The following is a 27,377-nucleotide window of genomic DNA, read 5'->3' as shown; positions in this document are numbered from 1 at the left end:
TCGGTTGCCTGTGGGAAAATATGACTGTAAAAATTCAAATTGATGTAAAATATAAAAGTAACTGTGAAGAATGACCTAAAATAGCTTTTCGGCGTGGAAGAATATCACTCCTTGTATGTTACAAGAATAGAAGCCAGGGCTGGGAATCTCTTGGTTTATGCTTTAAGAAAACACAAGTTTGAAAGAAAATTCCCTGTTTTAGGGAAAGGAGAGAAATTTCACAGCTAGGTTCCGTTCAGGCTTTTATTTGCAGCCCTTGGCAGGTTGCAAATCTCGAGTAAGTCCTAGAAAAGCTGAATTAGGCTGGAGGAGGCACATGGTCGGAGGAATTCAAGAAATTCATTCATCACAGCTCCCCCCACTTGATCTCATGAGTAACGCTGTCGTGACTTTCAAGTCTGGGCTTGCAACATCGGTTATTTTCAGTTGAATTTATGTACGTACATAGCATGTTGCAAAAGCCATGTGGCACAGAGGTGTGCACGGGCAGCACCTTCTATACCCAGAAACGCTTTTCCACCTAATTGTTTTATGGGCTCGGTCACCACGCTGCCTTTGGAGCCCGTCTGCGCCTGATGCCGCGCTGTGACTCTGGGCTGACCCGGCGCTCTCCTTGCCCGTTCCCTGTAGCGTGCGTGGTGTGGGAGGACGAGTCCTTGAGGGTAAGGGCAGCCCACAGACGAAACTGCTATTTTTAGGCAGATAAAAATGAGAAGTAATTCAGTTAGCCCTTCTGTGCCTATGTACATTTCCCCTCCGTGCGTATGTAGTACCGGGACCTCACTCCCGTTCATGAGCTCTTTTTTCCAAAACTGTGCTGCCTGCCAAAAAACGGGAATGGAAAGTCTCAAGGCTTTCACCGTATGCCCCGGTAATATCCCCCAAAATACCATCAGAGGAGCACGTGCTGCGCGGGGAGTGCTGCTTCCTTGAGAAGCCCGGGCTGGGTTTCCAGGTGGGTTATCCATGCCTGGTGCTAATATGAATGCCGGCAGTTGTTCAGGAAGGCAGGAGAATCCAGCGCTGTGAAGGAGGCTGAATTCAGGTGCTAGGGAAGGCTTGCCTCCCTCGTTCGGATGCCCCTTTGGTTGCTTGTCTGCCCCGGGAGCCCGCTGGTGCCCCCTGCTAACTTCACACCCCGCAGAGGTGCTGTGGTTCGCCCCGTGTCCTTTGAAGGGATGTTCCTGCGCAGGAGAGAATCCCCTCGAGAAGGGATTACAGAGGATTAGCTGCTCCAGCCTCCGTGTGCCGACCTGCGCCAGGAGGCCGCCCCGTTCCCTGCCCAGCCGCGGCGGAGGGGTGCTCGGTTCCTTGGGTGCCGACAGCGCTTCCAGGGGGCTGTGTGCCCCGGCCCATCTTTTTACTGCATTTCACATTTCCTACAGCGTTGAACCGCTGCGAGCGTGACGCCCCATGGCTATGAGATTCTTTGGCTTTGATTCTCCCTCTCTTGCCGTAGTGACTGCCTGATCTGCATGTGAAATATTTCCACCAGGGAGATGGTACGGTGGAGCAAGTGTTTGTGCCACAAACGTATTCTCCAACGTCTTGCTTGGTGTGTTTCGGTTAGAAGTTTGGATCAAGGTAGCAGATAAGAGTATGAGAGAGTGACTTTGGTCCTTCCCTCTTTGCTGGCAGCACACCCCTCAGATGGCCAGGCCTCTGGGCAGTCCTTCTTAACCTTTTGGAGGGAAGTATGTGGATTTTTCCCTTATTTTGTCTTGTGGGTCACTGGTAACATGTGTCCCTTTGCAAAAGCACGGCATGTTCGGTATGGCGATAACGGAAGATGAGAAAATTGCAGGCCTGCAGTCGAAGGGATGTTGCCAAGCAAGGCCACGGCCGTGAAGCTCGTGCAGTCCCTACACACCTTCCCCAGTGACTCCAGCTGGTGCTCTTGGTTTTTGTTCCTTCCTGAATCATGTATAGCGTTAACTAACGTGTACAGCATTTAATGTAATAACTATAATAAAATAATAATGTTGCTAGCTGCTTTCTTAAGAAGATGTCAGTATCGAAGATCGGATTACTAATGTTATGTTTTACTAACAGTTTATCTCCACACAGGTAACACAAGTAGCAAGACAGCCGGGTCCTCCTGCCCCATCCCCTTACACTGCACATGAAATAAATAAGGGACACCCAAATCTTGCTGCAACGCCACCGGGACATGCATCGTCCCCAGGGCTTTCACAGGTAAGAGCTGGCATCGGAGCAGAATGTTCCCAGCCGCCCTCTTTTTCTTTTGTCTGACTCTCAGCTTTGCTCAAATTTGACAAATCTGTCCTGTCTGTGACCGGTATGTAGAACGTGATTGATGAACGGCGTCTTTACGTGGCTCAGACCTCACAGCCACTTAGGTAGCAGTCAGGTTTATTAGCCATCAGTTCAGTGTTGATTCTTTAGCAGAAACTCGAAGCGACGTGAAAAATGTCAGGAAATAATCATCGATGAGCAGTGTGCGTCACTGAAGGGTTTGGCTGCTTTGGGGCACGGCCTGGCGTACATCTTAAACCCCGTGGCAGTACCGGGTGCCTTCTCGGTGAGGGGTTTTCCATTCCAAACGTTCTGTACAGGTTGCCACAGTTCTGTAATCCTGCTAGGAAGTAGGACAGTAAAATGAATTGCAAAAATGAATGCTAATAAAAGAAATGAGACAAAGGACGGATCGCCAAACGTACAGAGCAAGAGATAAATAGAAATTACAATAAAAAGGGAGAAATCGTGTTTAGTAAGATCTGTGAAATAAATTGGTCTCTCTGTAGTCTTTATTAGATGAATATTCTGTAGGGTTGACGTGAGGGTGGAAAAGCTTACTTTAAAAGGAAGGGGCGAAAAAGACAGGTCAGGGGGGCACGGAAAGAGAGGGAGATGAAAGGTAAGGGATGGTGGAAAGTGGGATGTGTAAAAGTATTAACATTTGAGGTGGAGGAAAGCCCTGTGTTTCCCTTGAGCTCATTTAATTTATACCTGTTTGAGTAAATGGAGCAAAGGCGGCAGACGGGAGCAGGTGGGTTGCTCAGAAACGCGGCTCTGTTCGAGCAAGGTGTCAGCAGGGGCCACGGCGAGGCGGTGGGAACGGCTTCAGGCACCCTGCAGCCCTGGGAGAAAGCAAGCTTTCTGTTCTTCCTGCCAGCCTCTTTAATTTGGATGAAATATTAAACTCTAACTGACCTTTCAGACTGTGAGATGTGTGAAAACAAATGAGGTCACGTAAGGAACACTTCACCTTAATGCCACGCGCTGTAGATAAAGCTTAGCGATGCGTGTTGGACGGCGCTCAGTGGGAAAACTGGAAACCTGTGGCCGTGTTTGAAAACGTGCGAATGCTCATCCCTTGTGAAGTGAGAAATCAGAGATGGAAGTATCTATTCCGGACCACAAGTAGCTTGCAGGCACTAGTCAGAGGTCTCTGAGCAGCTCCTTGCACTCCCGCTGCACGGCTGTTGGGAATAAAGTCTCTGCTTTGAGGATGGAGCCTCACCTAGCAAAGAGGGAGGATGTAGCAGCGTGCAGAGCAAGCCCATATCTGTTGTCTGGCTTGTGTCATGTATCAAGAAATTCATTCCTGGTAGACCTTGTCAACAAAGGGAAGCTAATCATGTGGTGGATAAGAGGGGAAGAAAGAGAACGTTCTAGGCAGCCTCTTAAAAAGAAAATTCTAATCAAGGTTTTTTTCTTCCCTTAATATTTTCCTGTTGAGTCAGTGCGTACGTAGACAGCGGGCGCTGTGCCAAATCACCACTCCAGCCAGCCGGGAAAACGCTCGTTTCCTGTTCTGCTGGCTCTTATCGTCTTGGAAATGAGCGTCACTGTGTCACTCCGGTGTTGCTGGTAGGAGCAGTTTGACCTTACGTCCTCCGTGTCAGCTGAGGATCCTCGAGGGCTGTAGGGGTTACTTGTCCTCTGGCAGCATGGGGCAGGGACATGCTGCAGGGACTCCGGAGCAACGAGGTATTTTGGCTCAATTGCCTGAGGTCTGGACAGTTTTTTTTCCTTAAGTGACAAGGGAAAACTATCTACAGCTACAAAGCTGGGATTCAGTAGCAAAATAGGAAAAATAGTGGTTTCTGTTCATTTGCAGAATGGGATTGCCTCCGACCCGGTGTTTTCACTGGTATGGGTTCCCATCGCATTTGCAGCTGGAAGTGATGGTAGAGAATGAAATGGAAGGCCCTATACCTGGGGCGGTTCCCCCAGTAAGGCTTAAGGGGGGCTGAGTCTCCTGAAATAAGCAGTTAAAGCGTAACCTGTTCCCGGAGAAAGTTTTCTGTACCCTTGAACTGTTGGAGGCTTGGGTTAACCTAAGGTTGGTGTTAGTTTTGTTGTTGTTGGGTGAGTTTTTTCATTTCCTTTTAACCTAGAATTCTGAATATTTTTACCTATACCTTACCTCGCTTTGACCCCTGCCAAATGCTGGGTATCAATATTAGATTATGGTAACAAGTTCTCCAGTTCAGCAGGGTGCTAGATGCAAGTGTTAGCTTTTTATTGCATCTCTCATTTTTCTCCTGTGGGTTTCACTGAATGCCCTTGTGCTCGCATTAAGCAGCGAGGTGAGTGGAAGTCTCCTGTTTCCAGACCACTTTTTGGGGGAAATTCCGAGACTTCATTTATTTGTTTTCATTTGGATACACAATCGAAGTCCTTTGAATCTCTCATCACATGAGTTTTTTCCGTGCTGTAATTGTTCTTTTCATCTGTTTGCAACCCTTGAATCCTATTTCCCTTTTGATACAAAGGGAGCAGAGCTGACGTGGTGCTCTGATGAATGGGTTATTGCTGGTTCCTGTAACAGCAATCTGGCATTTCAAAGCACTGCGTATCGTAACAACCCGTGCTGTGTTCGCGATGGAGCACTGAGCAAAGGTCGTCTGCGTTTGTCCCGTTGTGCCTAACGTGCGTGTTCTTGATTTGAGAGAGTAACTAAAAAGATAAGGAAGAGACCGCCGCATTTCAGTTAGAATCTGATTAAGGGGTCGTTGTATTCTCCCCAGAACCAGGACTCGCTGAGTATTCTTAAAACCGAGCCTTTTCAAGGTAGGGACTGGTGTTTAGTCAGCAGTGAATGAAAATACATACATACGGTTTTGGGCTTCAGATATTACTACGGTCTAAAAACCATTTTGCCAGAGTGATAGCACGTGTGTTACTTGTGTGGCCCCACATGCTCTGATTGCTGACTGTCGGCGCAGTGCTCTGCGGAGAGATCAGCCCCTTGCTCGGGTCGGGTATCTCAGCATCCCTTCCCCGGGGGCTCGGAGCTGCTGCTACGCTCTCCAAGTGGGGATCTTCCAGAAGCAGTAATGTGGAGGGGAACAGAAGGTTCATAAATGCTGCATTTCCACAAATCTCTACCCATGGCCTACGTCTGAACCTCCATCCTCCCTTCAGCTTTGTGGCTTGAAATCCTAGGCAGGTGACTGGAACTGAGGGATGGCCCCAGGCAGCAGGACGTGGGCATCTTCTGGCCGTGAGGCAGAAGGAGCGGTCCCATGCTGTTCCGCTGGCTGTAAGGCTGTTACAGTAAGGCTGGGTAGTGGGAGATAGGCACTGCCTGAAACCACTGCTAAGTGGTACAAGGAGCTGCTGTCCTGTACCAAAAATGCAGGCGCTGAGGCAGCGGGACCGCTCCACGGGGCTGCTTCACAGCCTGGTCCACAGAGGTTCCAGCGCGGTGCTGGGTGCTCTGCGGGAGCCCTTGGGATCCACAGCTAGGGTGAGACAGAGCAGGAGGACGTACGGGATATTTAGTGTCTTGTGGGAAGAAAAGTCAGGTGCAAATGGGTGTTGTACCTTTGTAGCTGGCTTTCCTTTAACCTTACTTAAATAGAAACAGATGTCTTGCGCAGTGCTGTGTGCTTTGGTGTTCTTCTCACTCCTCCTTCTGCCTTTTCCATTTAACATACCCAAAGCAGGAGAGAGGCTTGCTGTTAGGCTTCCTCTGAAGACTTCCATAACGATCGGCCTCTGGCACTTTGCTGCCTTTCGGAATTAGTTTCTGTAGCCAAACCAGAAGAGGTTGTCAGCGATGAGGCGCAGTCCCACACCCCATCTCCGCAGCATTGCTGCTTCCCTCGGCCTTCCCAGATTCCAGGGCCTTGAAGTCATGCTGCTCCCTGGAATGTGTTGAACTCCGCCGGCGTTTGGGAATGCGCAGCACATGTTGCCGCGGTGGTGTTAGGGCCAGATGTGGCCCCACGTACACAGAACTTCATCTTTTCTAACTGTTCTTTGCACAGAGGCCCCCCGTGCAGGCTGGGAGAGGGGCGGCACATCTCCGCCTCCTCTCTGGGCCTGCAGACTTCAGGAGGGACTCGAGGCAATTCCCTTCCTCAGCATGCAGAGAAAAGGAGAAATCAGTACAAAGGAGCAGATCGGTTTCTCCCTGGGCACGGCTACCGGAGCGAGTTACGATGAGATCAGGGAGGGGAGATGATGGGGTTGCAGGACACCGGGCACTGCAGGGTTGCTGCTTGCCTGAGCTCTCGTCCTGTGATGGGTGCGAGGCAGGCAAGGAGCGTTCACACGGGCAGTTAACACAAAGCAGCTGAGAAGCTGTAAATCTGCCCCCGCTCTGGCTTTATGTTACAGTAATTTATTGCGTAGTCGTGCCTTAAGAAGGGAGTAACGATAAAGTAGAGCTCGTCCAAAGCAGACTGCGACTTGGAAGGAGACCACAGAAAAATGCTCCCCTCTGTCCGCTGAGTGATCAAACGAGGAAGAGGAGCTCTTCCAGCCGTAGCGTGAGCAGGAGGAGAAGGCAGGAGAAGGCAGGAGGCAGCGTGCAAAGCTTGGGACATCAGGAGAAGACACTTCCATCTTCCTCCCCAAGACCTAGGAGCGTTTTGAAGGATCCTGGGGAACAAGTGTAGTGGATTCTGGCACGTGAGATGAAGCAACACAAGAGGAGAACGGTTCAGAAATGCTGTTCCAAAAGACTCTTGGCTTTCTCTGCCTTAGCTTTTTAAAGTGTGGGCTCTGATGCGTGTGCTGGCGGATTCCTTTAGTCTGGGACTAGAGTTTGTAAGCACTGACCGGCAACTCTTGGAACAAATCACCGGGAATTTCCTCTGTAATCGGGGAAAGCTCTAGGTCTTGTTGTGATCACGCTGCACGCTGAGCAGATCGGTGTTTTGTGCCCACGGCTACCTGTTAGGCTGAAATGATGGAGCAGCCAGTAGCAGAAGGCCCTGTGGCATCTAATGAGACCTTCCTCTGAAGGTGTTGTAGTTATTGACAGCTGTGTTTAATAATCCCTTACCTGCTTCTAACAATGCCAAGATGCACCCATATTAAACAAAAGTGCAGGAGCGCTGACTTCTCGGGATCCTGGTATACAGAGACCCTGACTTTTAGGTGGCTGATTTAAATCCAAAACAGATTGTACTAGCTGAAACTTGTTACCATCTGGTTCTTTGCCTTAAGTGAAAAGAGTTTTGTGGTCTCATTCTGGTCCTCAAAAATGTCACCATAGCTAAATTAGTGTTTGTAATAGCAGCGAGACATTCCTTAGTACCTTAAGGTCTGGGAGTCTGTGCCAGGAAGCATGTCTGCGTGCCATCTGTGGCATGTTTATAGGCAATCCCCAAGCCCCCTTTTTATTACCTTGGATCCTTTCTACAGGAGCTGGAATTGTAACCATAATGTTTATTCACTGTTCCCTCCCATCGTTCATTGCCCAATTTAGATTTTAGGTGCTTTTAATAAAGCTACATTTATTTATGAATTGCAGTGGAAGAAGGAATGTAGCTTAATCCTGACCTCACCTCTTTGCACCCCGGGGGAAGTCGGGTCTCTCTGCGTCTCGTAGCCTGCGCCTGACGCTCCTCGTCCCCCAAACGCAACCACTCCCTGTTATCTGCGTCCATGTGTACTTTGCCATGAGAAAGCAATAGCTGTAAGGTCAGATAACGAACTTCCACGGTCCCTGAAGCACGAGGGGCTCTCTAATTTTATCATCTCGTTTGTGCAAACACCCTGCCCGTCATTTCTCTGTTTGGAGAACATCTCTGTGGACACCTTTGTCAGAGCTGGTTCTCCAAGCTGAACTCTTCGCCCCAGAGAGCTTTTCTGTGCAGGAAGCTCCTCGTCTTGTGTAAGGTGGCGTCGTAGCAGATTCCGTGCCAATGACAAATGCACAGGGTCCCGTAACGTGTGGAGCAGGTACGGTCGCCAGATACTAATTAGCAGTTGTCTCTGCAGACATGATGTGGACGTAGAATGAGAGATCAAGCTCTCCTTGCGTAAACGAAGCAGGCGAGGCTGGACCTGGTCAAGAGAGAAGCCTGCATCTGCGTGCTGCCCTCTTCTGCCTCTGGACAGCAGATTTCGGTGTCTGGGGTCCTCTGTCCGTCCCAGATAGGGAATGTACCCAGTTCTGTACCAGGTACAGGGAACAGCAAACGTAAACAGCCGGACCCGTGGCGGTGCTTTGTGTGCAAGAAACCTGCCCTCCACACACACCTTGATGTGTTTTCCTGAGCCGCCACCTCCGTGCTTCTCCCTTCTTTCCTCGTGCATCCTTCTGTACGTCTGGCTCGAGCTCCTTCGCGGTGAATACTGGTAACGCAGCTCGCTAACTGGGAGCTTGTAAGGAATACGTGATGTAGGTGGAGATTGGAAAGAGCGAGTTATTTAGTAGCTGATCAGTCCAGAAGTGTCGTCTTCTTCTGGCCTTTGTGTTAAAGACCTGCTGGAAGTACAGCTGGACTCTGTTTTGTGATAGGATTAGCAGTTTTTGGATTGGGTTAATAACGCTCGGAAAATGTGCTCGTGTAATGTCCTTCAGTGGTCTTGGTTCATCGCTGTGCCTTTGGCTTCCTTAGTTTAAACCTGTGCTGGAAACTTAAAGCATGTCTGTGTCTCGGCACCTGCTGTCAGCATCTTTTGGGCTTCAGGATGCTTTTGGGTATGAAAGCTCAACTTCGTAGCTGTCTTCTAATCCGGGGAATGCAGCTGTGTGTAAGAGCTGCAGGCCTCTGGGGCAGGGAGGTGCGGGGGAGCGGGAAAGGCCTAACACAGCTCTGAGTGCACGCTGGTGCTATGAACTGCAGTAAGTGTTGGAATTTCTGCCCCCAGCACGCATGCACACGCAGACAATATTTTTGAGTACCTTCGTTACGGAAAATACTGCTTCACTTAATTATGCAATGGTCGTTAGCAGACCACCCCCGGGCTCCGAGCCACGTGCTGCAGTCCAGGCGGGGGCTGGCATTTCAGTCCCTCTAAGACGCCAACTAAATCCATGCTAGTAGGTACAGATGTTACGAAATGATAATCTGCTGTGCCTTTATCCTTGCCCTCGTGCCTTCGTTAGCAACAGGTTGAACTTAGGCAGATAACGTTCCGGTGATGGCCACAGGAAGCAGCTGCCTGGGAGGATGGCAGCCGCCCGCAGGACATCCGTCCACCCCGACGTCACCAAATCACCCTGCCTTAAACATTTCACTCTGCATCTTCAGGTGACCACAGCACTGGGCTCTGAAATTAGGCTCCTGGTTATCAGCTTCAGTGTCTTGGCCTTCTGCTGATAAAGTAAATAAAGAAGAAGCCCAGGGATTGTCTTTCCTTGCCAAGGCCGGGTTGTGCTACCTTAGCTCGCAGCACCGTGCCGAGGGATGCTCGCGTCCAGCCGTGCGGGGCTGCCAACAGCCACCAGGATTGTGCGGCACCGGGGTGAAAAACACGGGGCGAGCCGGCACTCCTGGGAGGCAGCGCGTCCAACAGGGACACGTTGTCTTGCTTTTCCCTTTCACCCTCCTCCTTTGTAACGCCCCTACAAGAATAGTAACCGCAGTGTCTTAAGCAGGAAGGAAAAGAGCGTGTATCTTGTGTCTGCGTGCCCTCTGCACAAACCGTCTTTGTCCAGGGAACAGGAAACCACATTTCCTTTGCCTTCTTCCCTCGGTGGGAATGAGATTTTTGATGTTAGAGTAGGAAAAATGCCTGTAGTTCTGTGGCTGCCCTGTTTCCCTGCTCAGCTTGCTGCGTTTGCCTGCTTGAAAGTGTGATGCTAAATCATGCGAAGCCATAAAAAGGTTGTTAAAAATTTAGCAGGGATGGTAATGACACAGATGAGAGACCCTGAGACAAACTGCTGCAGAGGAGCAAAGATAACAAAGGTTGAGCCACGTTTGCCAGAGAAGTAATTCTTCCCGGGTCAGGGTATTCTCATCCTTCTAAAGGCTGTTTTATATTTCCCAATGCGGGGAATTCTCCTGAAGGCTGGACTCCGGATGGAGGGAGGAGGGGGCGAGTGGCCGGCGAGGACACCGGTGTGCCTGCCATGAGGACAGCTGAGGACAGGGACTGAGCAAGCAGCGCAGGCTCTTCCCGGTCCCTAAAATCCAAAACGCTTTTATGGAGACACCTGGAACTGAGTACCTGGCGCTTGGAGGAAATGTTTTGGGGAAAGCCGAAATACTTCAGCTCACAAAATAGACACGGTTCCTTTTACTCTTTGCTTCCCTCCAAATCAGATCTGTGACCCCCCCAGGAAATCTGCAAAGATTTTTGGGGGTCTCCTGGGGCCAGGGATGGATCTTGCAACAGTTTTATCCTCAGTTCCCAGCTGATGCGTGCTTCCTGTACGTGATGTTGGCATAACGCGTTCCAAAACCATTTTGAAGGTCCGTGTGGTGATGCCTCCAGTAGGCCTTTAGCTGGGTGCCCTCCCATGGGTGCAGTGACGGAATCTGCCCCGAGATACAAAGCACTACAGCAGGTGTCGTTTGTCTCACCGCAGGGAATCGCGTTCCCATCTTGTGTCCATGCAGGAAAAACGGCCTCTGGCCTCGCTCCGGGATAGCTGCCTCTGGCCCAGCGTGCTTCGTATTGTTATAAAATGTTTTGCTTACGCTGTCGTGTTCCTCCCAAAGAGATTAAAGCATTTTGCTGGCGTTCAGCTGAGTTTCAGCTCGCTGTGGATAGGAGCGCGGTTGCTGCCTTTGTTACTGGTGAGTAACCGAAAGTCCAAAGGCTTTTGCACCCAAGGTCACGCCAGGGAGCAGCGGTAGAGCGGCGGGCTCCTGAGTCACGGTCATGCGTTGAAATCGCAAGACCATTTCTCCTCCTGCTATGTAACTTCAGTAAATATAGACCCATCAAACTTCTTCCGTGAGTCAAGGGAGGACTCGAGAAGCAGCGACGGGGCTTAACCCCTGCCCGCGCTGCTGGAGGCAGGAGGCTCAGGGGCAGCACCTTTCTGCGTGGGGATTTCAGAGTTTTGTTCCAACGGGAAAAATTTCCACTGGCTGCAGGAGGCAGCGAGCTGCGTGACTCAGCTTTTTCTGAAGCTGATGTGTGTACTTTGCCTGTTTATTCCCAGTACAGTCAGTACTGAGGGAGTCATGTTACGCAGCAGGCGCAGTGTTTATTAACCAGCTCGGGAACTGATCTAAGAATAACTTTTTTCATTTGTTTTGTTGGTAGTGATTTATTTATTTTTTTTGCCTAGCGCAGATAGCAGCCCGAGGTGGGAACTCTGCACAGAAAACAGACAGAAAGGGTTTTCCCCAGCAAGTTGCAGGAATCCGTAAACGCAAATACTGCTGCCTTCCCCCCGTGGATAGCCACGTCTGAAACAAAAAATCGCTAAGTTGAAAGCTTAAGGAAAGCAAATTGCTCTGCCTCTAAAGCGGAGCAGCTCAGCAGCCGTGCATTCTGCTCCAGCTCAGGGTGCTGCAATTACTGAACCTGAGGGATTTCAGTGTCAGCGTTCAGATGCTTCTGGACCAAAATTTGTATGCTGAGCAATCTTTGCTCCCCTGCATTCCCCTCTGTGGTTTATTTAGGGAATTTTGGGAGCGTTTCCTTGCTGATCTCTTCAGTTGTTCACCCTCACGCTCAGTGTTCCAGGCGCGGTGCACAGAAGCCACGCGTCTCCAGCGTGACTGTGATTATGATCACCTCGCGTACCTACTGAGGTGCTTGGCACAGAAGAAGTCCTTTTGACAGATAAATACGTGCGATACTCCTCATCAGCCTGCTTGTCTGAAAAGCAGTGGGTTGCTGTGATTTATTCTGTTGGTTGTTTTGCTGGGGTTTTGTAGGGTACCGGGTTCTGCAGATGTCTACAAAGCACATTTTTTCTTTCCCCGTTACGGCGTTTGACACAAATACCAGGGGAGGCACACCTCCAGCGGGTTTGAAGCGTGCCAGGCAGGAGCACTTGTTGTTGTTGTCTGAGGATTGTGAAACATGTTCATTTAGATGATGTTTGTTGTCCTCAGCCAGATTTGTCTTGCACTCACTTCTCAAGGCTGCAGTTGCGAACCTTGCACTCGGAGCTGTGGTCTGGGTTAGGAACAGCACTGGCTGCCCAAAACATGACCTGTTTTTGATGACAATAATAGCAGGAGAAACCCTTCAGTGCCTGCTATTTAAGCCTTCATGTGATGTTGTGTTTTTTTTTGTACGACTCCGTGCTATACTGACTGGGGTTTAAATACTTCAACAAACCGAATGCTCTGCTGCGTCGTCTTGCGTTTGCCTCCCAGCCCTGCGAGTGTCAGGAATGACATCTGTTATCAATGAGGTGGCTGTACTGAAATTTGGCACTATTTAAAAATGCCTGCTTTACAGTCATTCTGATAAAGCTCAGGCTTTTTTGGGTTCGGGATAGCTGCGCTTCCTTTCTTGTGCGTTTCTCTGCTTGGTTGATGAGAAGAAAGCTGTGTTTGGAGGTGGGTAGGGATGTCAGTAGTAGCGCTGAAGTTTTATCTAATGTGGGCTCTACCCTGTTGTGTGCAAGTTAAGCCTCAAGAGAACTTGGTTTTCCTGGGCCTGAAGAAGGGGAAGGGCAGCTGATATCCTCCTCCCTTCGTGCTGAGGCGAGGAGCAGCTCGAGCCGTCTGGGGTAAGGTCTCTGCTCTCGAGGTACCGAGCAGGAGGCGCGAGGAGCGGCGCTCAGCCAGTCCGTGTGTGCTGCTGGCCCCAGCACCGCCTGCCCTGCGAGCCTGCTGCCAACGGGAGAAGCCACCGGAATGTCAGATTGGGCAGGATACTGGGGGCAAGGTCACAGGAAAGCAGAAGAACCTCACGGACAGAAAGACAGCCGCGTTCCCCCACGGCTCGTTAGTGCTTGATGATTCTACGCCGTGGCGAGATCTCGTTGCTGTGGTGCTGTTGCCGCTGTGAGATGTGGGACATACTGTTTATTATACAGCATTGACATGAACAGCTCAAGCAGAATCACACTTGTCAAATAAAAGGGGAAAATATTTGATGCTGCATCTGACATCTCAAAAACTAGAAGGCTTCTTGCAAATTAGTTGCTAACATGAATTAGAGATTTTGCCAGCGGTAAGACAAGAGGATTGGACCACAGAAGCTCCTGAAGAGGAGGGCAGCAGAAAACCTGCCCTGCTCGCCTGCCAGAGGTTGCTGCCCCCATAGCAGTCGCTGATGAAAACATTGAATTGCTCTTGAACCAATCTCTTCTTCTGCGGTGTTGACACAAGCTGCTGCAGAACAACACTCTTCAGCTGAATGTTCTACCAACCGTGCGTTGGTGTCCTAAATCGCAGCAAAGATCTAACGGTGTACTTGGAGACAGAGATTTTTATCATCTCTCTGATCCAAAAAGCAATGCTGAAAATCAGGTAGGAAATAACAGAACATCCTTCCGAGTTAGCTTGTGCAGTAGGAACGCTCTCGTAAGTGGCGGGGTTTGTGCTGCATTTTGCCCTTTGTCTCCCGGGCAGCAGTCAGGAGGTGCTGCAGCGCTCTGGGGTGAGACACTGCTGCCAGGACCCCAAGGTCTCTGTTAGGCTGTCTGCCTGGCACAGGGTGTTACGGTGTGCTGGGACACGTTCAGGTAACGTCTTCCAGTGGTCAGATGTGCCCAGATGCTCTTCCAATATAAGGCATCCTCTTGCTCCAAGCCCACCCATGTTTCCTTTGACACAAGCTCATTTTGGAAGGGCTGAGGAGTCTGAGCTGTCGTAGGGTCTGTGACTTCGCTGCAGGACTCGGATTCAGCTTCGCTTCTTCCATGTTTTTCCTTGGTGAACTTATTCCTTCCCTCCTAATGCGTGGGATAGCTGGGAAGTGTTTCTCTCTGAGGGCTGAGAGAGCTGATCAACATCAGCACAGCGGAGCAGGCTTAGCTGAAAGAGAGGAGGAAAAAAGTAGAAAAGGGGATGTGCAGACGTTGCTCTCAGGACAGGCAGTGGCAGGAGCTGGGGAGCAGAGCTGGGTTGTGATGGAGTTGTGCAGGAGCCCCAGGGCCGCACGCAGAGCCGGGGGGTTCCTCTTGGGAGTGAAGGCTGTCACAGACTAGAGGCTGGGCTTTGGGCCAATGCAAGGATAAATTTAAAGAAAAGGTAAGCTTTTTTTGGTTAAAAATGGGGTTGGGGGTGAGGAAAGTCCTCTGAAAGGAGGAATGTCTTGTTAAAATGTGTAATCGGCATACCTACAGCTCCAGTTTACTGTTACTTTGGGCAAATAACATGGGAGAGAGCATCTGGGAGTATAAATTGTTATAGCCCATTGAAGTCAATGGAACTATGAAAATTTACACAGCCAATGGTCTGTCCTACATCTGTAACAATTCCAGGCAGTTTCATTGTGTGGCAAATGCTTTAAAGCAGCAGTAGCTTGTATTAAACGCGTTCAAGCTTCCTGCTTGTCATTTGTCGCACTGGAGAGGATCTCCCAGCAGTGCCCCTGGTTCCAGCTCTCCCTGGGCACGCGTCTGGAGCAGGGTCAGGCCACAGGGCTTCAGTGACACGGAGCCGCGTTGATGTTCTGCACTGCGGTGCTTCTGGAGCTTGGGGTGGTGTTGGTAAATGGTTGGGTCCTCAACAGAGAAGGCGTTCTCCCTTATAATTGCCCGATCTCTTTGTGTTCTTTATCTCAGTGGTAATCAACAGTCTGTCTGATAAAGTGTTCACTTTCTATCTTGTGGGATGAATCACTTGATACGCTCATTTTTTATTCACTTTTTTTTTTGTTCCCTGGCAGGCTCCGTACCCCTCAGGACAGAATGCAGCTCCAACCACGTTGGTGTACCCTCAAGCCCCTCAGACAATGAACACCCAGCCTCAGACCCGCTCGCCGGTAAGGGAGCCCATGTTGGCATCATCTTTTGTTCTTTCCTCCTTGTTTGCGTGTTTCTCCGTGTGTGTGTGTCTGTAACACTTGCCAGTTCTCTGGACAGTCTGTTTTACTGAACTGGAAGCACCTTCCAAATGGCAAACCTTGATTGAATTTTTAAATGTTATTGTGGTAGGAGAATTCTCATTTTAAAGTGGCTTATCAGAAAAGAAGCAACGGAGGGATTCTCATCTATGTTCAGATAACATGATTTATTTTTAGAACAGTTGCTTTCAGGTTCACTTCACGTTAGAATTTAGATTCGTTACCAGAATCTTTCTCTTTGCTTCATTTTTTTTTTTTGTAAAGGAAGTATTTGGTAGTGGAACACAGATCAGAAAATGACAGCGGCTCTCTGCAGCAGCACTTAGCCTCCAGTGGCCTCTGGGCTTCACTTCCGAGTCAGTGCCCCTGGGTCAGTTCTAACCACTTGCTGTCTGGCACTGTGTAGGTGCTCACACATTTGAAGTAGAGCTTCTGTGCACCCAGATCTTTTTGTGTTAAGCCCTTTTTCATCCAAGATGAGGTTTGGTTTTCCTCCGTGATCTTTTTGTGCGTATTGTAATACTGCTCTGCTACCGTAGGCCTTTGGTTCCCCAAAGCAGGCTCTTGTTGGGAAATCTCTGCTCGTGGTGCAGTTCCACATGATGCTAGGAGACGCTCCTGTGGCGTCGCGTGCTTAGCCCTGCTTCTGCAGGCACGGTAGCGTGCCGTCACGACGCCTGAAGCCTCAGTTAGCCAAGGGAGCAGCAGTCCCTGCGTCTCTTGTGAATCCACATCTGCGTCGTAGCGCTTCAGGTTACGTATAAAACCACTGCACCATTCCCAGCACTCTTCTCTTTTTAGAGTAAGATGAATGCTGCTGAAGCATGGCAACTGAAAGCCTCCGAGACAGAAGTCTTCTGTTTGTCCACTTAACAGGTATAGTACAGGGCAAGCTTCCCCTACAGGCAGCAGCACCGATGTGCTGGCCCCGCTTCTGGAGATGTCACCTCCAGGGGATTTGCAGGAGGGTTATTCCGAGGCCTGTTGACCTCAGAGCTGATGAGCAAGCCAATTAATGCCAGTTTTGATGATGTTTCTGTGATGTGGACAGCTGTGAATTTGTAACTGGATCCCACCACTTCTTTAGTCCCCTGTTCTAATCAGTTATGTGGGATACTGACGGTAAAAATCTTTTCTCAGTAAGTATATTCAGCTTCTGTATCTTTTATTGTTGAAAAGCAAAAATAAATTGATATGGTTAGAACTGGAGCAAAACCTGACTGAAGAGCTGCATCTCTAAACCAGTTTTTTTGACAGCCCAGCAGAACAGTGCCAATACATTGCACAGACAACTGGAAGAGGAGGAAGGTTTTGGAACAGAGTCCGGTTTACAGGTCCCTGGCTGGAAGAGGCTGGATAAAATACTGCATTGTAAGCAATATAACAAACTGTACTCCTTCTTGCAGGCAATTGTGCCGATGGCACTATTTTATTTCTTTATTTCTTTATTTTTTTTACCACATCTTTTTGTTGGCTGATCTACAGAAATGCACTGATTTGCTTCTTTGCTAAAAGCATGAGCTACCATGGCACTTTCTGCCAGATTAAGTGGCAACAGGACGTCCAAAGTTGACTGGCAGTCGGGAGGGTCTGACCTGGTAGGACAGAGACCAGGATGACTTCGGGTTTTCCGCTCAACAGATTGTTTTCAGGAGATTTGGCTGAAAATGTGTAAAATTGTAGGGATTTAGCCCTGTTATTGAGGAGGTGTCGAGGAAGGATTTGTCTGCTGTTGTCAGCCATTTTTCTGTGGTCATGAACTACTTTTTTTTTTTTTTTAAACTCTCCTGTATGCAGTTTTTGCCATCTGCTCTGCTAGCGACCATTTCCACCCCCATTACTAAACGGCGCACGCATAACATTTCATTCCACCTCCCCACCCCAAAACAAATGCAAGACGAGCTGCTCCTGAACTGCTCTTGCATTTTGTTCTGGGCTCGATTTCCCTCTTTTATTTTTATGTTTTTAAATTTATTTTTAACCTTCTTTTTTGGTGGCGAGGGGAGGGTGAAGAGGAACCGAGGAAGGCAGCAGGATGCCTTTGCCATGCGTAGGCTGCGTAGCGTGGTGCCATCGGTCACGCCGCCGGTGCAGCTGGGTGCAGGGGCTGTGGCAGTAACGAGGTGGCACTTGTAGAGCAGCCAGAGCTTGCTCCGTGCAGTTTCTGCACCAACGGCTATTGGCAATTGCAAGGTTCGGGCTTCTCTGTTCCTCCCTGGCCAGCTGCCTTTGCAATCCAGCTGGCTCCACGGGTTGTCCCCGTTAGCTTCCCAGCGCCGCTCCGATACCAGGAACGTCGAAGTGCAGCTCCAGCAGCGGGCGAGGAAACAGAATTGTTCAGCCCTACTCCAAATTCCCCGCTAGGTGATTTTAACACCAACCCCCCAGTTGTAGGAGGCCTGCCAAAAACCACGGGCGGCAAGGGAGTTGACCCAGAAGTGGTGGTTTTCTGCTAGGCTTGGTGTGCCAGACCAACGCCAGCAGGCAGAGGCCGTGCCCTGTCTCCAGCCGTGCACGGAGCAGTGAGCAGGACCGTAAGGAGTGTGGGTGGCAGACACGTTGGACCCGGTCCTCAGAAAGTTTTCCTTTTATCTGCTACCTTCATCTGCCAGAAGAACAAAGTGTCTATTTTAATCCGAGCCAGCAGCGACTACAGTTTGTTCTGTTGCTTACAGCTACTAATAGGAATAAATCCTGTCAACCTGAATTAAAAAAAAAAAAAAAAGGAAGAAAAAAGAAAAGAAAAATTAAAAGAGAAAAAATGAATAGCCAATGGTGACCAGTACAAAATAGGTTAGGGGATCTTTCACTAACTTTGAGGTTTTGTTTTTATTTTTTTCTTGTAACACATTACTTTTTTTGTCCACAACAGAATATACTTCAGCTTCTTAAGATGTAAGCTTCCAGCTCTTGTTTTAAACACAGGAAGAATTAATATTTTCTGCAGAACAGTGATAAGAGAGGTTCTTTGGCCTTCAAATTAAGCAACACAAGGTTTTTGCACCCCGTGATTCTTTTTAGTGCTTTATTTTGCATCTCTGTATAACGTGGCGTGTGGCCCCACCAGGAAGGCTCTTGCCAACCCCTCCAGGGTGAGCGTTACTCCTTTTTCTCAAACGCATGACACTGAAAGTGTTTTTGAGGAATTCTTCCTGAGAAAAAAAGGACTTGAAGTGCATCCCCCTCCAGGTTACCATTTCTCATCGCAGCAGACTGATCAGCAGAGCCTCTGTCCTCTTCTCACCAGGAGGTTTGGGAGAAGGCCGGGAGTCTTTGAGCGCTTCTGTCCTGTGGTTGCCACTAACTGAAAATTTTAGGTCTTCAGTCTTAAGAGTTGATAATCCTTTGCGTTTTCTCTTAAATGGAAGGCTGAGGGAAAGTTTTCAAGGGTGTCTGCAAGCGGTGGGGAGACTGCTTGTTGAATCAGTGCAGGTGACTCTAAACCCCTCCGTCACTAGTAGTCTTTGTGCACATTTTCCTGTTTCTGAAGGTTTTTTATGACTTTTCATCCAAACGTCACAGTGAGGTGAAGGTAGAAGGAATATATGAGCACCACTGCTGTTAGTAGACCACGTGGAAATGTTGAATGTAGGTGATCAAAATGTTTATAAGGAGGAAAATCAACCGGACCAGTGAACATTTACACGTTGCTTCTCATATTTGAGGGGATTAAAAGAGCTGGGAAGTAGGGCTGTGAGCAAACCCCACTCCACTTCTTCTTCCTGACAAAAAACTCTTGTTAAGAAAATCAATAATTAGTAGACAGTTTTGATCACCCTTCTTATTAGTACTTTTCTACACTGGAACATACGTAGCCCTCAGGAAAGTAAAGCGTCCTGATCCCAGCACGTGTACGCAGGGGCAGGGCTGGGTGGGCACCGCGTGCTGCAGCACGTGCCCGAGGTCCCCAGCAGTCCCCGGCAGCGGCAGGGAGAGGCACGCCGTGCGCGGCTGCGGCGTGTGGGAGGTCACAGCGGGATCCAGTTTGGCTTGCTCCGTTCAGTTATTGGAGCTACTACCGACAGGTTTATCTGCTCTCATCTTGGAGCTCTGCTGAGTACACTGAGAATTAAGAGCTAAAATACCTAACTTGGCTTCTGAACGAGGATACCTTGCCATCTTTATTTCTATTTTCCATTTCTTGCATTCATTTTTATTTCTCTTTTAACAATCAGTTACTTGTTGGAAAATGCTTTTAATGTTTACCGAGCATGTTAAATTCTGAATACTTCCCTCCATGTGTAACCCAGGGGGTGGGAGGTGCTTTAGTGGCCTGAGCCCAGGGCTGGGAACGAGGACCTCCTGTTCTCCAGGCAAGCCCTGCCCTGCTGCATCGGGCTCCTGGGGGCATCGCGGGTTAACCTGTCGCCTTCGGTTTCAGAGGGGGGTGACAAATCCGACTCCGTAAGAGAGGGGTTGGAGGATTCTATCCTGATCCTTTGTGGAAAGGAAAAAAAAAAAAAGAGAAACCACCCGGTGTGCATGTAAAGAACTGCCGGTTTGCCTTGCAGAGAGCCCCCAGCCCCCAGAGAGCAGCGCCCGCCTGGCTCTTACCTGCCAGCCAGGCACCAGCCTCCATTCTCTGCTCCCACCAAATTTTTGGAACGGCTCTGAGTCCAGCTGCTTCAACCATTTACCTCCCCCTTAAACAGTTTAAAATCTTCACCGCTGCTTGTTTTATTATTTTTTTCCCAGGCAGGGTAAAGAATGCCTGCATTCATGCCTAGAGCGCCTCTAAAACGAGCGGCAGCTTTGGCTGTTTACCCGCCAGCTCTCGAGCAGCACACGTCCCCGTAGCGGTGTTCACTCGTTATATCTCAGTACCTGTCTGTCACTGTCCTGCAGCAAAGCTTTGACTGTTTGTGGTTTTTCTTGTGGGTTTATTTTGCATAGAGTGTGACATTTTGGTTTCGTTGTGGTGTTTCTGACTCTTTGTGCCTTTCCTTTTGTGTTTGTTTCTCCCGCCTTTCCTCAGTTTGCAGCGGGGCCTCGACCTGCCCATCACCAGGTACAGTACCCTGCCCCTTCATTACCATCCTAAACTAATGTGCTGGGGGAGGCGGGTGGTCGGAGGTTGTTCACCCACTAACTCAGAATGAAGGCTTTGGAACCAGCCTCGTTAGTAGATCCTAGCGCCTGCATAACCTCGCTAACAAGCTGCCTGCAACGCAGAGTAACACTTAATTCCCGGTCGGTGTCACCGCACTCATTAACCACCTCGTGCTATTTCCGTAGGAAAGGAGAACATGTATTAATTATTTCCAGGTATGTGTGAGATTTGCTTGTCTGTTCAAGTCACAAGGAACTTTGCCTAACATTTCCCAAAGCAGCCAGCGCATTGTGTTGCCTGAGCTGAAGACTTCGACAAGAACTGGGTGCTCAGGTCCCTAAGAAAATCCTACTTTACAAACTCAGAGCAAGGCAAATGATTTTCCAATTCGTACGTTTCTGTGTGATATGCCTGGTTATCTGTTGTCATTACATTGCTTAATGTTTTCTTTTGCTGTATGAAAGCCAGACGTTAGGAATCTTCATGGTATTCCTGCCACGTGACTTGGACGGTGTAAGGAATCGCTTAACTCAGAAGAACGAAAATAAGGCATAGCTCTGCCTCATGAAACCCAGGGGTAGCGTGTGCTATTAGGGAGCAGGGCAGAAAAAAAAAGGCTTAAAAAGTAGAATGAGGCATTTGCTGCACTTGTTTGCTCGCAGGCAAACATCGCGTGAGAGAGGGAGAACTGATTTTTGTGCACGGACAGGCGGTGGCAGAGGAATGTGTGCAGGATTACTGCGCGGTGTGCGGGATGACAGAATTAGTATCGTGTTTAGATACTTTTGTTCTTGACCTTAACTTGAGGTCTGTGTTTATATTACGTGATACCGAAGATGCATTGCTGTTCAGAAACTCATTAGCTCGTTCATAGGTTGTTTCCAAGACAAAGTACGTGTTCAGTGTGAACTGTTTAATAGTCTCATAAAAATTACCAAATTCATCGCAAGCAGAATTTGGAACAAGAGGCTCGAATCTGGAGGCAGCTCAGCCTTGCAAGAAATGATTTCAGTGGCTGGTGGCCTTCCTGGTAGGGCCCTGCCACCCGTCTGTCACGGCTTGGTTTAACACTTTCGTTTGGACCCTGGTATGGCCCTCCCGGAGGTTAAAATTTGTGATTTCCCGGTTTGTTTTCCTGGATGTAATACTACATATTTAACTGTGTTCAGTTAGATTTGGACTCCGTGACGTTTGAGGTGTGCTTATAATTATCTGAGAGAAGCTGTCACTGTTAGAAACCCTCCAGGCCTCATCCCAGTGATACATCTGCCACGCAGCGGAACGGGACAGGCACGGCGAGACCTGGGCTTCAGACGAGCTCCTTGGTGCTTTGCATGGGAACTCAGCCTGTGCCCGTCGTTCCGCCTGGGGACGGAGCAGGGGGTTCTGCCACCCACCCCTCCTGAAGGGTTGTGGCTGGTGAAGCAAATTCATTGCAGACCCAGCACGTAGAGGATCCCTGAGTCTGAAGTCAATGAGTGTTCACACGAACCGGGCAGCTTTAACGTGCTGGGATAGCAGAAGGTTGTGTAATGCAAGCAGCAGGCTTCCAGGCTGAGGTTTTGTAACCTAAAACATCCAAAGTAAGTACATCGAGCGTAGCGCTACTGGTATTTGTTACAGTGACATAGCGTGTCCTTCGAGGAAAGCAGCAGCAAGACGAGGTTTGCAACGATTTCTGCGTGATGCTGTTAACATAGGCTTCTTATTGATTCCGTGTCCTTCTCAGTCAGCTAATGGATTATTCTTTAATGTTATTTCCTGTAATTATTAGATCTCTAAAGTACTCAAATTAGCATGATTTAAGCACCTGAAGTTGACTGGCAACTTCATAAGCAATTTATTTTTGGATGGAAATGCTTGCCCTGATGGTTTCAAGCCAGTAGATGCTGCAGAAGGTGTAATCAAAGTCTGTGTGACAGAAAATATGAAAATGAGATTTAGGATGCTAAGAAAATATTAAGATGAGATTTAGGATGCCATGCTCAGTAAATAGTGGCTGAAGCCTAATGAAAATAGCTGCAGTGGTTCTGATTAAAAGTTAAATGTGCGTAACTAATCCTTGATTCCAGTGAAGCAGCTATCGCAGAAACCACTGGGAAGTCTCACTTTCTAGGAGAAAGCAAACAGGCGTTGCAGTGCTTGCAGCGGTATATTTAAGTATACTGTCAGCTTCAGGCTTTCTTTAAATGCCAGGCTTTATGCACAGCCCATGGGTTTAGCTACAAGACTCAGCAACTGTCCTGGCTGGGTTTGGCGTCCCGTTTCCCATTTTGTGCAGCCCTGTCTCTTCTTTATTCCTTTTTAAGTGAAGCTGTTGGGTCACTTTGCTGCTTCTGATCCTCATGAAACACAAATGAAATCAGCAGTTTTCTCTTAAGCTGAAGTCCGAAGCGTAGAATAACCTTTAGCTGAAGAAGCGACTTCAGGAGTATGAGAGATACTTTAAAATGGATGCTCAGAAGAGGCCAGCGTAATTAAAAACAGAAATAAGAACCAATAGAAACTCAAATGTCGTTTTTCTCTTCTGACTTATAATTGTATTTGAGATTAGTTTACTAGCTATGGCAGGCTAATTTAGTTTGAGGCTGCAGTTGTAGTTTATTCCAGTTTTAGCTTGGGGTTACTCGAGTTCTTCTGAGTGGAGCTTACATAACAGCAGGCGGGGTTCGCCCGTGCACTGTTGTTACAAAGCCTCACGGTTTGGAGAGGTCACAAATTTACTCCCTGAGTACATTTGGTTACTCAAGCCTAACCATTCTGTAGCTTCTCGAAGTACCTCGCATTAGAAAGCAGTCGGAAAAGGTTCCTGGAATCACTTCTCTGTCTTCATCCACAAATATGGAAAGGAACTACCCGTTTAAATCCCACGGTTGACACAAAAAAAGGTGTTTCCTTCCCCCATTTTTTATTTATCGTTCCCTAAATAATAAGGTTGGGGAAACCTGAGGTAGGGGAAGAACCCAGTCTTGCTTTGTGCCCCAAGGGCTGCTGCTGACTGCCGGGAGGCCGAGATGCGCAGCGCGCTTCCTGCGGCTCCTGCCCCGGGCACCTGCTGCTGGGGCTGCAGCCCCTCGGCCAAGCTCTGCCGCGGGGAGAAGAGAAGTTGTGCCTGGTCCTTCGGGCTACCCGGGCACTGCTCCTTCCATCTGCACGGAGACGTCACTCCTGCGGTGCTGCCTGTGCCAACGCTGCCTCCTCCCTGTCCCAGGCCGGGTTTGGGACCGAGGGGTCTGCTGCGAACAGCGGAGCTGTTGGGGCTGCCGCAGGCTGGGCCGAGGCAGAGCTCTCGGCTGTGCCACTCGGTTTGATCGCGCTGGTGGCGAAGGTTGAACTTCCCGTTGGCCGTCCTCTCTGACTCTTGGCAGGGCTTGGGGGACCCATCGCAGTCGCCAGCCTAGAAATGAGGAGCCCAGCGCCCTGTGCACGCTCCGGGTGAGGGGCGAGGGTTAGCCTCGACCTGTCTCTGGTGCTCTTGGCAGAGAACATCAGAGCTCAGCGCAGCCTTTGGAGTGCACAGCGAGCGCTTCACGGGCATTTCCCTGGAAGCGATGACTTAAAAATCTAGAGTAAATAGAAAATCAATTAAAATGCAGCGGAGGCTTATCAGGAGGTTGGCACTCCCTTTGATCATTGATTTTTCTGGATGACAAACAGGACGCCTCTGACCGGCTGGCCTTCAGCAGCCCTTTGGCACAGGGTCGCCTGGGAAGAAAATTAAGTGGGAGATGCTTAATAAGGGGATATTGGGATGGATATAAGGACTGATTAAAAAGTAAGTGGGAGGGCAGTGCTGAGAGGGTAGGCAGGAGGTTAGTAGTGTATTTCCTTAATCATTCTGTTAATTACCCTGGCACAAATAGCAGGTATGTGTCTGCAGCACACTTAATGGCTGGGAAGCTAGAAAATGGGGTTAGCAAAGGGGAGCCGCACAAGGAGGAGAAGCGTGATGGAAGCAAGGCGTAATTCAGCTGTGCAGAGCACAAGCCCTTACACTTCAGTGCCCAGGAAGAGGTTCTGTTAGATCAGGTATCGTCGGCTGGGACCACCTGCGCGATGCAATCTCCAGATGAACAAGAAAAGTTATTTCCAGTTGAGATGGGGAGTTACCACCGCTGGGTTAGCAGCTACTGGCAAAACCCTGCCTGGAGCCTGTGTGCAATTCTTTTTTTATGTTTATTTTTCCAAAATGATTTTTTTAGCATATTTTGCACTAATTTGACCGTCTTGGCTATACGGCAGGACTTAATCCTTGAAGGAAGCAGTCAAGTATTGCAGTTTTCTATCAGAAGCCTTGCTGTGGCCCAAGGTACTTTCATGGCCCTGCACGGGATCTCTGTGTGCTCCATGCTGAATCCTGCACTTTGTGGAAGAAATAGAGGCAAAATACCTCTGTTTTTAATCTCCTGGTATTATCCTGCGGGCATCATTAGCTTTACTTGAAAACGTTGGCTGTGCAGGCATCCGTTTGACCTTGCAAGATGAATCTTTTAGCAAATCAAGTCAGAGCAGTGAAACAGTTCTGTGAATGGCTTTGAGCCTTGTTAGCTTAGCTTGGGAGGGAGGGGACCACGGATATAGCATAAAAAAAGGCTGGCAATGAGATGATTGTTTTGAATCATAAAACCCATATATACATCAGAGGCACAGCACTCTGATACCTGCTTTTCTTGAGAATTGTAATTTTACTTACAGGAACTGGAATAACTTAAAGTAATTCAAACTTGGCTGGAGACCCCTCTGCTTGGCCCTTCCAAAAGCTTTGGATGTCTTGGTACCTGGAACGATGGATCTGCTTTTCTTCTTGCTGTGTCCTTCCTAGAAGCAATGAGATCGTCTTTGTTTTTCTTCTTTTTTTTTTTTGTCTTCATCTCTGGATTTGAGCTGCCTCTGCAACGGCCTGGGCAGTTCAGAGTGGTTTTGGAGAGGTGGTGGGCCGTGTGTGTGTGTTTTAACCCAGAGTTTCCCTGTTGGAGGTTCTCTTTCTGCTGTAGAACAGCTTGGCACTGCCCCGGTGATATTTCTTACTTGGTGTAAGAGCACGCCTGTGTAACAGCACCCGTGTTGGTGTACAGAGCACGCTTTCGTTCCTTCTGCTGCAGCTGGAAGCAGAGCTGGCTTGCGTTTCACGAAGCGCAGTTTGTTCAGCGTCACCCCACACATCATCTTTCACAGCCTTTTCAGCAGCGGTTCCCAGTGACGGAAGCAAAAAGCTGAAAGCCAGGCGTTTCCATTGCTGTCAGATTTTCCTCGGTCGTGTCAGGGGGCTGTCACCCAGCAGGTTCCCTCGCTGCAGCCGTGCAACCTGGCTGGAGGAAGGCAGGCTTCTCGTCCGGCTCGTGCTGTGCAGGGCTCCCGTCCCCTGCAGCCGAGGCTCTCCTGTGCCCTCCCTGCCAAAGGAGTGACTGCCGCTGCAGATAGATACAGAGCTTCGCTCCGGATAGATACAGAGCTGTGGTGGCTGCTGAACGTTTTCTTTTTCTTTCCCTGTCGCACTTGGGGTCTCCCAGAGCTGCTGTAACCCACTAACAGATCAGCAGCGGTCGTTACCCAGCAGTTCGTGGCGAAAGAAGGAAGGCCCTGATTTCATTCCCTCCCAAACCTTGGGCACAGTCCCTTTCATGGCAGACGTGCTGCTGATTCTGTAGTTGTATAAGTGACTCTGAAACTAATGAAGAGAAGCAGTAATGAGAGAAAATAATTTACATTTCTTTTTGGTGTCTCTGGGTATTGAAGAATTGCAAGCTGTAGTTAATCTCATCATAAATTCAGCATCTGTCCTTACTCCATGTAGCGCTCATGTAGTTCCCCTGCATCTGGGCAGCCACACGTTTTTTGTTGGCACAGGACTGTGGCAGCGCGTTGCTCTTCTGGTTTTCTTTCTGCATCCTCACTTGCAGACTTTTCCCCCCAGAACAGATGCCTTCTAATTCAGGTTGCATTGTGCAGTGTGCCAGTGCCAGTTCTTCATCCGGACTAACGGGGTTGGACGTCAAAGCATTGTGGTCACTGTAATTGTGTCTGGATTTCTGCACCAGGGAGTCATCACTGGCCTTTCTGAAGAAATGATTTGGTATGGGAACAGCGTAGGTACCGTGGTCTTCAGAAATACCAGAACGACCGTTTTAATTTCATTGTCGCGTCAGGTATAGAGGCATCACAGCTTCCTTCTGCCCTCCCTCATCCTTTCCAAATGCCAGGACAAATAAGCCCAGCTCCTTCCTTCGTTGTTTAGTGGTGGCCCTCCTTTTCTCCTCGCACCGCTCCCGATGTGGTTACTCACAGACTACGTGCGTTGATGCACCTCATCACTCAGCAGTCTTCAGTGTGATGCATGATGACCTAATTTTTTTATTTTTATTTTTTGCTTAGCAATTAAATACATGGCATTTATCCTTCCCGTCTGGGTGCAGGAGTGGAGACCAAACCCGTGATTTGAGCATGAGTTACTGCTTTACCTGCTATCTGTGTTACTGAAAGAGACCGGAAGGGAAAAGTGTTTGATTTAGGAACAGAGTAAGCATAAAGTCTTTCTGTAGCATCATGTTTTCTACGGTTAATTACAGATTATTTTTTAAAACTTATATTTCCATATCAAACTTGTCTAGAAGAGTTTCTGACCCCTGACCTGGGATTCTGGTAGAAGAGTCCCTGCACCAGTTCAGTGTCTGTCGTGCTGGTTCTGTAAGAGATCGGTCAAAGCAGAGTAGAAAGATGAGTGGAATTGTGTGCAGTAGGTGCATGTTATACCCTATTCCTTCCTATTGATCTGTAAGCTGTTCCATTGGCTTTCTTTCTGTTTCCTGCTGCTTTCTTGCTTCGTTATTGAAGGGAGGATTCAGACCTATACAGGTAATTTTAACTCCTGGTTCTGCATGGCATAAGTGTCTCTTTATCACTTGTATCATTATTCCGTTAGTGAATGCATTCGTGTCTGATGCACACCTTAGCAACTGAGTTTAAAGATTACTGCCAAGACTCTGCTAACTAGAGCAAGGGCTCCAGTGCCACGAGCGCTCCATTCGTGGATGCTGATGCCTTTCCCAGCCCTTACAAGCTGAGACCTGACCCCGTGCCACTGGGCTGCTTGGTTTCCTGGAACTGGTCCACTTGCGTGGGGCATCACTTCATGCAAACGTGGTAGAAGATTTTGGTGCCACCCTGGCAGAGGTTGCCACCCTTT

At 48.9% G+C, this 27,377-nt stretch overlaps 1 protein-coding gene across 14 annotated transcripts in view; it reads left to right on the top strand.

Annotated features, from left to right (window-relative positions):
- EIF4G3 (eukaryotic translation initiation factor 4 gamma 3) overlaps positions 1-27,377 on the top strand; it is a 129,788-nt gene that overhangs the window by 37,259 nt on the left and 65,152 nt on the right. For 4 of the 14 annotated variants that reach the window (XM_035344971.1, XM_035344958.1, XM_035344959.1 and 1 more), the window contains 5 exons: positions 2,068-2,196; positions 14,968-15,063; positions 16,402-16,515; positions 20,120-20,152; positions 27,026-27,046. In XM_035344971.1, coding sequence (XP_035200862.1) covers positions 15,034-15,063; positions 16,402-16,515; positions 20,120-20,152; positions 27,026-27,046 — 198 coding nt within the window. In that variant the 5' untranslated portion in view covers positions 2,068-2,196; positions 14,968-15,033. Of the gene's footprint in view, positions 1-2,052; positions 2,197-14,967; positions 15,064-16,401; positions 16,516-20,119; positions 20,153-27,025; positions 27,047-27,377 lie in introns of those variants that run through there. The other 10 variants (XM_035344970.1, XM_035344972.1, XM_035344962.1 and 7 more) reach the window with 10 other exon arrangements.

This window comes from Oxyura jamaicensis, chromosome 21 (genome assembly GCF_011077185.1).
Source record: "Oxyura jamaicensis isolate SHBP4307 breed ruddy duck chromosome 21, BPBGC_Ojam_1.0, whole genome shotgun sequence".
Taxonomy (NCBI): Eukaryota; Metazoa; Chordata; class Aves; order Anseriformes; family Anatidae; genus Oxyura; species Oxyura jamaicensis.
This window is presented reverse-complemented; position numbering and strand designations above follow the sequence as displayed.